The sequence below is a fragment of the Phacochoerus africanus genome, chromosome 1 (assembly GCF_016906955.1).
Source record: "Phacochoerus africanus isolate WHEZ1 chromosome 1, ROS_Pafr_v1, whole genome shotgun sequence".
NCBI lineage: Eukaryota > Metazoa > Chordata > Mammalia > Artiodactyla > Suidae > Phacochoerus > Phacochoerus africanus.
Genome location: NC_062544.1, coordinates 956860 through 967874, shown reverse-complemented (window position 1 = coordinate 967874; position 11015 = coordinate 956860). Strand labels below are relative to the sequence as shown.

General features: G+C 59.8%; 2 protein-coding genes across 2 annotated transcripts; one reads left to right on the top strand and one right to left on the bottom strand.

Annotated features, from left to right (window-relative positions):
* Positions 1–1944: 1944 nt before the first annotated feature.
* Positions 1945–8072, bottom strand: NDUFS6 (NADH:ubiquinone oxidoreductase subunit S6). The gene is made up of 4 exons (XM_047761417.1): positions 7908–8072; positions 7109–7162; positions 3043–3165; positions 1945–2453 (listed from the first exon to the last, which is right to left on the bottom strand). The coding sequence occupies exons 1-4, from the start codon at positions 8034–8036 to the stop codon at positions 2388–2390; spliced, it is 372 nt and encodes a 123-aa protein (XP_047617373.1). The 5' UTR covers positions 8037–8072; the 3' UTR covers positions 1945–2387.
* Positions 8073–9514: 1442 nt separating this feature from the next.
* On the top strand, positions 9515–10807 carry MRPL36 (mitochondrial ribosomal protein L36). The gene is made up of 2 exons (XM_047799080.1): positions 9515–9732; positions 10057–10807. Exons 1-2 carry the CDS (start codon positions 9515–9517, stop codon positions 10370–10372), a joined length of 534 nt encoding a protein of 177 aa, XP_047655036.1. The 3' UTR covers positions 10373–10807.
* The last annotated feature ends 208 nt before the right edge of the window (positions 10808–11015 follow it).

The following is an 11015-nucleotide window of genomic DNA, read 5'->3' as shown; positions in this document are numbered from 1 at the left end:
CTGAATGCGCAGCCCGAAAAGGCAAAACAAAAAGTGACCTCAATTCAGTGAACACATAAGCCGTTCTGAGCCACAGAAACTGCAGAGCCTCAAATAAAGTTCTTTCAAAGGGCAGCAAGCAAGAGAGCACGTGGAGAATCACAGACCTGCCTTGTGTGAGATTTCAACACACCCCAGCCACACTCACGGACACGCCTCACGAGCAGATGAGCCACTCCTAGAAATCACCCAGGAAATGGACCACAAAGCAGGTCTCAACACATTTCAAAGACAAAAACCATGTAGGGACTGGTCTCCAACTACGACCCATCACATAAATGTAGAGTAATTTCATACTTGGCCATTAATACTTACTTATATTCAGAACTGGATGGTAATGAAAATACAACCTACCAAAATTAGGGGGATGTGGCTAAAGCAGATACTAGAGGGAAATTTATAGCAAAGAAAAGCTGAAATTAGCCCAGTCAAGCATCCACTTTGAAAAGTTAAAGAACAGCAGAAGAAGAGAATACAGAACAGAGACCAAAAATACGCGAAGAGGATCAAAAAGCCTAAGATTTGTTGAAAACACAACACAAGTGACAAGCCGCTGTGAGAAGAGGTCAGGAAAAGCAGACACACAATCATCAGGCAGAGAGGAAATCACTGCAGACCCTCGACACACAGACAGGATCTTCAGGCTCCACTTCGCAGCAGCACCGCAGAAACTAAGGTAAGAGGGTGAAATTTCTAGAAAACCACCACCTACCAAAACTGGCTGGAGAAGCGGCTGAATGTCGTGAACTGTGGCAGGAAATCGGCTGTACCCCATGTGCCCGCAAGTGACCAGGCCCAGGGGACTTTCCCGGGGGCTCCCATCCAGAGAATAAACAATGAGGGACTCCCCCTCCTCACCCCACAGGGGAGCAGGAACCTGGTCCCAAGGCCTCAGGACAGAGAAAGGACGTTTTAGACCACACGCGAGGTACAGGGCTGACAAAAAAAGGACGCAGGGCTCTCCTGGCAGACTGGCTCTGCCCAGAAACACGAGCACAAGTCACCAAGAGAACTTAAAGGACAGAAAAGTGGTGGATTCCAAGAGATTTTGGGGATTCCAAGAAAAAGCACTGAAAAAACCCAACATCCACCTAAGCTGAAAACCTTGGCAAACTAGACGGAAGCCTCTGCAGCCTTAGCTAGGCCTGGGCCCCCTCCCATCTGCTGCGGCCCTCCCCACGGCCCGCCATACATGGCCGTGGGACCCCGTGTGGGGCCACCTGGTATCCAACCTCCACTCTCTGCAGCCCGAGTCATCCTGGCCTGGTCCCCTCCCCGGCCGGCCCCTTACTGCTCAGGCGCAGCTCACAGCCAGCCTGCAGTCTTCTGGACTCACGCTGCCTCCTCGCCTGAGGTTTGCAGGCTCCCACTGCACTCCCCCAAGACCCGGAGACCCCTCCCACCCCCACACACCCAGTCCGAGGCCCTCAACCCGACCATCCTGGGCTATAGCACCAACCTGAGCCTCGGTGAGAGACCCCTGCCCCGGGCGGCACCCACCCCGTGTGAACCTGCCCACAGGAGGGCACGGCCACCTCATGCCACCCTCACCAAGGGCCGGCCCCGGTGCAGGAGTAGCCCCAGATTCCGCACACCCTAAGAGCTGCTCCCCTCTGATGGGTGAATCTCACATTGCTTGTGCCATTTTAGTGCCTTGCAGCTCCCAGGACAGCAGGTGACAGGCCGGGCACCCTTCCGACAGCTCCTCTGTTACCATCGACTCATCTTTTACAGTCAGAAAGCACCTAGTTGTGTCCCTTCTCCCCGGTGTTGCTGAGCACTCGTGCTCTTGGGGTCTGCAGGCTGCCTGCTGCTCAGGAACTCTCTTCACCAGCGGAAGGACCGCCTCCCCCGCCTCCGCCACCCTCTCCCCTCCCGGGATCCCCAGCGGCCCACCAGGCCTCCTTCTCTTCCCTCAGTTTTATTTTTATTTTTGTTGTAATACATCATAATCAAGACTATTAAACACAGATGGCGCTTAACTCAGCCCCTGTTCTGTGAACACCTGCTGATAGATACTCGACGTCTGGAGGCTCAGGACACTGCACCGCGGCCGCCGAGCAGAAGGAAGGAGCGACGGCCGGAGCCCTTGGACCAGCCGCGGCCCCCTTCCGCGCCCGCCCGCCCCCCGGCCCCCAGAGGTCGCCTGCATGGGGAGCCCCGTCCCCAGTAGTCACGTGCCCGAGGGGGGGGGCCCTGCAGGGTGCAGTCCGGTGTGGGTGGGCGGTGCCCACCGATGCCTCTGGCAGCCCTGGCAGCGAGGTCCTGCGCTGGGAGAAAGGAGCCTGCGGCCGCCCGGGTTCAACAGCCTTGATTGGGGAGCGGCCCCGACTCGCTCGCGCGCGCCCCTAGTGGTGGGGCTGCCGGAACTGCAGGCCGCAGTAGCCGCACGTCCCCGTCTTCGTTTCCTTGTCCTGAAAAATTCAAGAGGAAAGGCCCCCCATTTCCCACCTACCTCAGTCTCGACGCGGGCCTGACACACACGCCCACCAGGGCGCCCGCCGACGCAGCTCTGGGGTCACGGCCGGACGCGAGACGTAGCTGTGCCGGAGCCGCTGGGCCCGGCCAGCCCCTCCCTGACCCAGGCCTCCTTGCCCTGGAACCTGGGGACCGGTGCCCATCCGCCCGCCCGGCCCGCAAGGTGGGCTGAGCCTGGGCAGCGGCTGGAAGGGCGGGAGGGGTGCGGCCCACACACAGCAGGAGGGCCCCGCGGGTGCTGCCGACCCCCTTCCTGCCCCGACGCGGCGCACGCCCGAGCCTCGTCCAGGGCGCCCGCTCTGCTCGAGCGGCCCAGGAGCTGTTCCCCTTCCCAAAAGCGCTGTGGGCGCCTCTGTCAACCACGCAGGTCAACGGTGCGATGGTTCTGGAGGAAATCCAGCCGCCCACGTGTCCCGGGAAGGCGAAGAGCAGGGCGGCCCACCCACGTCCCCGACGCAAAGGTGCCCGGAGACGGCCCCTGCTCAGCCCGGCCTGTGTCTGCGGTGGGCTCCCAGGTCACATTACCAGGTTTATGTACACTCTCGGGTGGCCGAGGGCACCCCCGCCACCGTCGCACGATATCACTCGGCTCCCGACTTCGCTCACTGGCTGCTCTGCGATGAGATCGATGGCAAAGTTCTCATTCACCTGGAACGGGAGGAATGGGAGGAACGGGAGGAACGGGAGGAACGGGAGGAACGGGAGGAACGGGAGGAACGGGAGGAACGGGGAGCCTGCAGAGACTCGCAGGATTGCAATCCATGCAGACCGCGCCCCCGCAGACAGGCACGCTCTCCAGACAGAGGCATGTCCTGTATTCACGTAACTCTCACTGGAGATCTTCGAGACAGATAATTAAATACACGTATATAATTTCAAACTTAGAGAAAAGGTGCAAGGTTACAACCGTACAGAAAATTCTCAGCTGTCTTTACCTGGACGCAGGGCTGTTCACATCCTGCCCGCCCCCCTGCGGCACCTCCCCCCCCCCAATCCACCACTACACTACGGGGGACCAAGCCACGCTGTGACAAGGGACAGACAACCCTGGAGCAGGAAGGCAGCTCCATGTGGGGACGGGGATGTGGGAACTTGGGGGCCTGAGACCACGCGGCCACACAAAGACATTTTGAAATCCACTGACTTCCCTGCTGGAGGGATCGACGCAGCGTTTTCAAACTGGTGAAGGAAGGAAAGGAAGCCGTTCTCTTTCCTGGGGGGCTGCTCCCTTCAGGCAGCGCCTCGGCTCGGAAGCAAAGAGGTGACGGGCCTCTGGCTGGCGCGGCTGCACCGGAGATGCTCACCCACACGGCCAGAACCAGAACCGCCACACACGCTGGGTAAGCAGCTCTTCACAGACACAGAACCGATCCGATGGAGCCGCTCGATCCAACCCCAGCAGGGCACCAAAGCAGGGGTGCCGCCAAGGCCCCAAGAAAGGACGGGCCTGAACGAGCGCAGTGGGGAGAGTGCGGGCAGGGGGGTGCGCACATCTGCGGGGACCTACGGGTCAGTGAGGCATCCCTGCGACACACGGAACTCACTTGGACTCTGAGCGGAACAGGCCATAAAGCCTTTGAACACGCCGCAATCAAAAGCGAGTGCCACTGCCTCGCTACTTACAAGAATCACTGTAATTTCAGGTGTGATGCTGCGGCTGCAGTCACAACACCTTCTGGATGGGGTGCCAGCCAGCGTCAGACCGCAGGACACCAGGCGGGGGGCTGGCAGCATGCGGAGTGTGCGTGGAGTGCCTGGCTGACGCCCGTGGAGCCTAACCCATGCCAGCCAGCGTGGCTTTTTAGAGCAGCAATTCAAACACCCCACCTGGTAGCTACTCCCACCCCGATGCTCTACTGTGGCCAGTTTGCAAAGTGGACAGAAGACAAGCCGGGGGGCCCCCCGCGTGAGCACCGAGGGGACAGAAATGAAACATGGGGCCGCCGCTGAACAGGTGGGCAGGTTGACAGGGCCACACAGCCCCCGGTGTGCCCTGCAGTCCCCGCGGCACACCATCCCCTGAAGCAGGCCCAGCAGCGTCCCCCGCCCAGGCTTCTCCTTTTCAAGCCACCTGCAGGGTGCCCTGGGCAGCAGGCTCTGCGTCTGGGCCCCCGGCTCCCACCTGCTGGCCCCTCCTCCACACTGTGACCCTCCCCTGCGAAAAGAGCAAGACCGCACCAGGCAGGCCACCCCCACCGGAGGCCAAGGGTCGGGGGGCAGTCACAGGACAGCTACTGTCAGCGGGCCACCTCCTCCCCAGGCAGCCGTCCAGGCACGCAGATGCCGCAGTGGAAACTGCCTGAGGGAGGAGGCGCTGGGCTCCTGAGTGACCCTGGCACCACCGGTGACAGCAGTGACAAGCGCTGGGCCTAAGGACGGGCCATGCGGCTCCCACCCTGCCGGCCCGCATCCCACCCTCACCCGGGGAGGCCCGCCCGGCAAGAAGAGAAGGAGTCAAAGACCTCACTTGCCAAGTGGGGAGGCGCCTACTTTCAGCAGCGCTTGAGCCTAGAAAGAGCCCATCCAGGGCACAGCTCCACTCGGCCACGGCCGCAGAGGATGCCCGCCTGACCAAGGGAGACGTCCTGGTCTTAGAAAGCTTAGTCAGCCAGGGAGGATGCCTTCCTAGAGCTTCCTCTTAGATTTCTATTGCCAGAGAGGGAGCCGGGAGCAAGGAAGCGCAGCGCTGTCCCCGCTGCTGTCCATGCCTGCAAAGACCCCAAGGTGTCCACCCACGTGACAAACGTGGCCCCACAGCCACGACGACCAGCTCCTGGGCCCCAGGGCCGCCTGCTGCCAGAGGCCATCTCAGGCCACCCCAGCCTGTCATCCGCGCCTCAGCTCCAGGGCGACCCCCAACGCCAACCCTGAGATCAGCATCGCGTTCCTGGCACATGAGGTACCAGGGGGCCCAGGACAGTGGCCGCCACACGCCCAGCCTCCGCATCCAGGTGGCTGCTCAGGTCCCCCGGGCACGCGCCGCCCTCTCCCGGGGAAGTACAGGGAGCAAAGCCGTCCTGGGGCTTAGGAGGAAAGTGTGCAGAAGCTTCCTACACGCACATGCGCACACACGCATCACACACACGCCCTCCCTGGGTAAAAAGCAGTCCTGCACCCGTCACTCGCAGAAAAACCCAAACCCGACCTCTCATCTTCCTCTCGATCTCTGATTTGCGCAGACATTTAGATTTAAATTTGTAAGCTTAAAAAAAATCATTCTTGGAAGTAGTAGTTTCTAAAGAAAACTTATTCCTTTATGTCGAAATGGGGTGAAATCACTAAAAATAAGATAAAATATGATTCCATAAATTATCAACACTAGTGCAGAAAGAAATAACCCAAATGACTGACCCATGTTCCACGGCCCCAGTTCAGCTGTTTAGAACCACAGGGATTGTTTACAGTAACATCAGTAACTCAGCTGGGCTCTGCCAGGGTTTGCGGGGCGCTTTGGGGTGACCGTGCAGAAGGGAGAAGTCTCAGCCTGGAGCACGCTCACAGGCCACCAGCGGCTGCACAGCAGGGACCCTGAGCCTCCTCGGCTAAACCTGTCTCTGGTGTCCACACCCTCCCAAAGGAAGCAAAGCCTGAACTGCGCTCCTGAGCGGGGACAGAGGCTGCAGCCAGCTCAGGACTAGGGTGAGCTGACAGTGACAGCGAGGCGACCCCCCAACACTGCCTCCTCTAGTCACAGTCACCGGCTTCGGGAACTCTGACTCGATACCTCTGGTTGGGTGTGGAGTTCTCCCCTGCTGTCCCCTGCAAGGGCGATCAGAAGCCAGAAGCCACAGGAGAACTCCCAACAGACAGGAGTTTGTGACAGGCTGAGACTGGGGGCGGGGGGGCAGGCCAGGGTTGACCCCAGGGCTCTGGGACCCATCTGCTGGAACTGCTCTGGTCCAGGGCACCAAACTTCACCTACCACCCGGCCCCAAGACATGGCCCACGAGGGAACGGAAGCAGGAACCAGACACTGAGATCAGAGGAGAGGGGAGAAACAATTCAGGGACAGCTGAGGGTGACGCGAATCAAGAGGCTGCTGAAGGGGAGGAGTGAGTCCAGCCACTGCGGGCGAGGGGTGGAGGGAGGCTGCGGGAAGGGGGAGAGGGCAGGCCCGCTGAGGCAGAAGGGTCCTGTGTCCAGCAGTCACACTGGTGTTTCAGGCCCACGCAGGGAAGACCCACCCATGGGCCACCTTCAGCTTGTCAGCCCAAGTCCCTGAAAGAACCAGCCTCGTCTCTGTGGTGTGACCCACAGAAAACATACCCCGAAAGGTGGATGAGAGAGTAATTTTAAAAAGTTGAGGTGACTTACTTTAATCTGAGGGTCTCAGGAGTATAAAGGAATAAAGTTCACTCCCATTTACACGTAGAACAGCACTGTACTCACAGAACGTCATGTTACATATTTCAGGGGCGGGGAAAAAAACAGAACTAGATACGCATTTAGAGGCAACACAGAATTCGAGAGACTCTGTAGTGCTCACGATTTCAGGGGAATTTAGTTAAATTTTACACATTTAACTCTCACCTCTTCTTGGGTGTATAAGAAGCTGTACGAAAGCTTACCTCTCTTCACGCCTTTCACCTACCTCCTTCTGACGATCTGTAAACCGAACTCGTCTGTAGTCTCCATCGTCATAGGCCTGGAAAGAAAAAGACCAGGGGTGTGAGCTGTACGTCCATCATGAACATAACCAGAAAAGTGTTTTCCTAACGTTTAGGCAGTTCACCAGCACACCCGTCACTTCGGTTCCTAAGAGGACTGCAAGCAGCCCCCGGAACCGGACCTGGCCAGGTGGGGTGGAAGCAAGAGAGGGCCGGCCAGGTGAGGGTCACGGGACCTTCTACCTCAGAAGGGGACCCAGAGCTTCCTTCCCCTCTGCACCTGCTCGGGGATGTTTAACAACAAAGGTAACTACTCTCTCCTCTTTCGGCTTAGGATTACAGTCTGACGCCGTTTCTGTTTTGCAGACCACAAGAGACAGACTACAGCAGCCCCTCCTAGTGCTCAATATGGCACAAACATTAGAAGTTGGTAGTTTCTGACCGCAGCAGAGGCCTCCCCACTGTAACCCCCGAGCTGCCGGAGACGGCAGTGGCTGAGGCTGGGGCCCGTGGGGTCTGGATCGTAGGACTCGGGTGCCGGCCCGTGGAACAAGGGGAGCGGGGTCTGGGAGACCAGACCGCGAGCACTGGACTAGGGGGACCTAGAGGCCCGGCCGGGGGAGCAGGGGGTGCGGGACGCTGGGCACTGGACCTGGGGCACGGAGGGGCCAGGCCAAGGAAACCAGGGGCCTTGGGTTTCTGGACTGCGGGACCTGGGGCCTGGGAGGGGCCCCGCCCACCGAGGCGCCCCGAAATGGGCGCTCTCCGCGCTACCGCGGTTACCTGGCCGGTGTGCGTAACCTTCTCCCCGGTCGGCGAGGTCCGCACCCCGAAGCACCTGAAGCCTCCGGGCAGGTTCCGCACCCCCGCGCCGCTCCGACCCAGCAGCCGGAGGAAGGTCACCGCCGCCATCTTTGAGGGGCTGACCTTTGACCCCGCGCGCCGTCACGCCGAGCGCCGACGCACGCGCACGGCTTCCGCTGGGCGGGTTCGGCCGCGCTGTAGTGCGCCCTGGGAAGCGCGCATGCGCGGTGCGGTCGGGCCGATGCGGCCGGCAGGTGTAGGGCGTGGCTGGGGCCCAGCAGGGATAAGGCGGGAAAATAGGCAAGCTTAACACTTAACGGCTGCTCCACTTACCAGGGGCAGGGGAGGAGGGAAACGGAAGATGCAGTGCGGACTTGCGATGGTAATGGATAATCATGAGGGTTACAGATCGAGTTTTGGTGAATGTTGGAGAAGGGTCTCTGCTTAGGGAGGATCCTGGAACTGCGTCATGTTGCCGCCAGAATAGGATGTTTTCGGGTTCCTGCATCAAAGCCCAATAGAAGTACCAGTAAAACGCTTTCGATGGCACTCCCCCATACAAGTAAACCCGGAAAGGCCCGCTGTGCGGGACCTCGGCCTGCATTCCGGCCCTGCTTCTCTCCCGGCTCCTCATGGCTTCCTCCAAACCGCCCGTACATAAGACCTGTCCAAAGGGTCAGCTCACACGGCCAGCCAGTAGGCGCAGGGGCAATCCCAGAGCTGGGGCGCAGTCTCACCCACAACCTGGACTCCAGGGAGGTGAAGAAGCTAAGGAGGGGATGAGAGGCAACAGTGCCCAGAAAACCTCCTGGAACGGAGGGGTGTCCACAGACGGTGCTCAGAGGCAGGCCCAAGCTCTCCCGGACAGAGGCCAAAGCGTGCTGCGGTGCCGGTGTGGCACACAGATGGACCCCCGTCTGCAGCTCCCGTTCCTGTTCATGGAAAGTAGATGTGTCCACACAGACATGTTCCAGAAAGGCAGGCGTAGCAAGTTCACTTGTGGAATCCTCGCAGTGGGTATGTGGGTGTTCGCTATAAATGTCTTTCAACTTTTCTCTGAGTTTTCATAATGCTGCAGAAAAAAAGTTAAGTCAGGACCAGAGCCTGGCTCCACGTGTTTCCCTGAGTCTCTCTACATTTCTCCCAGGAAGTCCACCTAATACAAGCTAGGGTTTTTCCAGATTTTGTTTTGAAGTTGGTATTTATCAGTTTGGGGGTATTTTAAAGTCTGTTTTTTTTAAGTCATTGCTTGTGACTTCTTTTTCATTCCAGATACCTTTCATTCCCATTTTTGCATCCCTTCACGAGTACACCCCCTCCCTCGAAGGAAGCGCCCCTGTAATCTCAGACACCCAGTGGCCTACAGGGTCGGAAGCTATCTGGGCAGAGAGCCCAGAGGAGGTTAAGACTGGTCCGGGAAATAGAGGGCCAAGCACGGGTAAAGCAGCCTGCTGGGGCGGAACCTGACGCCCTTCGCCCCCGCACTCGCGTGGCTCCGCCTCTAAGCCCGGCTCCGCCTCTAAGCCCAGCCCCCCCACGGGCAGCCGCCTGACTGCCGCCATCTTCCTTCCTGGCGGACACTCCGGATGGCGGCGTCTCCGTTCCCACTGCGCAAGCGCGGCCTAGAGCGCAGGCGCAGAGGCTGGCAAGGCGCGCAGCCGCGGGCCCCCGCACCTAATTTCCAGGTGGGGAATACAGGGATCCCCAGGGCCTGGGGGCAGGGCACACAGAAGGGCTCTGGACCCCCGGAAGGAGACGTCCCGGGGATCCCTGGCCTCAGTTTCCGGGGGCGGAGGTCACCGCGGTGAGAAGGGGCCGTACCGGGGCTGATCCCTGCGGGCCGGGTACTGTCTTCGACCTCGTGCCCTCTGCCCCCAACCCCTTGGCCCGGCCGCTCCAGGGTCTCGTCGGCGCGGGACTCCTGTAGCCCGGGCAGCCGGGCGGGGGTCTCAGCATCGGGCAGGGGCCCGGTGCCGCTCGCCGCGCTCATGCTCTCCCGGCGGAGCACTTTGGTTACCAAGCCCGACCCGCGCGGCCTGTGTCCGGAGCGCAGGGACGCGGGGAAGGAAGTTTCAGTGGCGGGGGCAGAAACCACTAGCAGCTCTAAGTTTTCTTCTTTCACCCGTAGATCCAGCCACGACATGGCCACGGCCTTCCTAAGGACAGTGCTTTCTGCCGTAGGCCCCCTGTTGCACCTAGGCGGTCGCCCGCTCTCCGCGTTCGCAGCCGGACCCCCGCGCGCCGCCCTTGCAGTCGGTGCGCAGCCCAGCCCCGCGGCCGCCCTCCTCTCTGCGCGCCCGCTGCTGGGCCCGCAGCCGGCCCTGGGCTTCAAGACCAAGGGCGTCCTCAAGAAGCGCTGCAGGGACTGCTACCTCGTGAAGAGACGCGGACGGTGGTTTATCTACTGCAAGACCAACCCGAAGCACAAGCAGAGACAGATGTAGCCAAGGCCTGGGAAACACGTGCACGTGGGAGATGGCGTTGCCGCATCGAAAGGAAAGTCAAGGGGAAACTCAGGTCTCGGAACCGCTGGCCTTTGGGTTTCGGACTCTAGCTGGTGTCTCATCGCCTTGTAGCTCCAGATCCAGCCGACCTAGAGCCCCACCTGGGAACGGCTCCTTCTTACCTCCTTGCAATTTCGTTTGCGCCTGGGCAGGCGGGGACAGAACACGGGTGAAGGGGAAGCTGGCTTTATGCCACCACAGAACGGTGCGGATAGCTCCCTGTCCCTGTGCTCAGCCCACTAAGGTGCCCATCTGGGTTCAGACTCGGGTTCTCAACGTTCCCGTGGGGGTGAGCAGGGGAGGCCTAGACAGCAATCCTTAAGTCCAGGGAAATGTAACTTGTTTATACGTATATAAAGGTGTCTTGGGTATCAACTGTTGGTCATCCTGAGTCTGAGACTTGAAAAGTATGCGTGCACACATGTGACCATGCATGCACGGGTGTGGTTTGTGCATATGCTTGCTTGTGTGTACTGCTGTATGCAGGGTGTGTGTGTGTGTGTGTGTACACGGGTGCATGGCAGTGGTTGTGAACTAAATCAGTGAAACCGCTGTCCTGAACTCTGCAGATGTGACCTGCAGC

Coding starts and splice junctions, on each gene's coding strand:
- MRPL36 (XM_047799080.1), top strand. CDS start 9,515: ATGGCGGCGTCTCCGTTCCCACTGCGCAAGCGCGGCCTAGAGCGCAGG. Junction 9,733..10,056: donor CGGGGGCGGAGGTCACCGCG/GTGAGAAGGGGC, acceptor TTTCACCCGTAG/ATCCAGCCACGACATGGCCA.
- NDUFS6 (XM_047761417.1), bottom strand. CDS start 8,036: ATGGCGGCGGTGACCTTCCTCCGGCTGCTGGGTCGGAGCGGCGCGGGG. Junction 3,166..7,108: donor TTACAGATCGTCAGAAGGAG/GTAGGTGAAAGG, acceptor CTCCCGTTCCAG/GTGAATGAGAACTTTGCCAT. Junction 2,454..3,042: donor CGAGAGTGTACATAAACCTG/GTAATGTGACCT, acceptor TGAATTTTTCAG/GACAAGGAAACGAAGACGGG.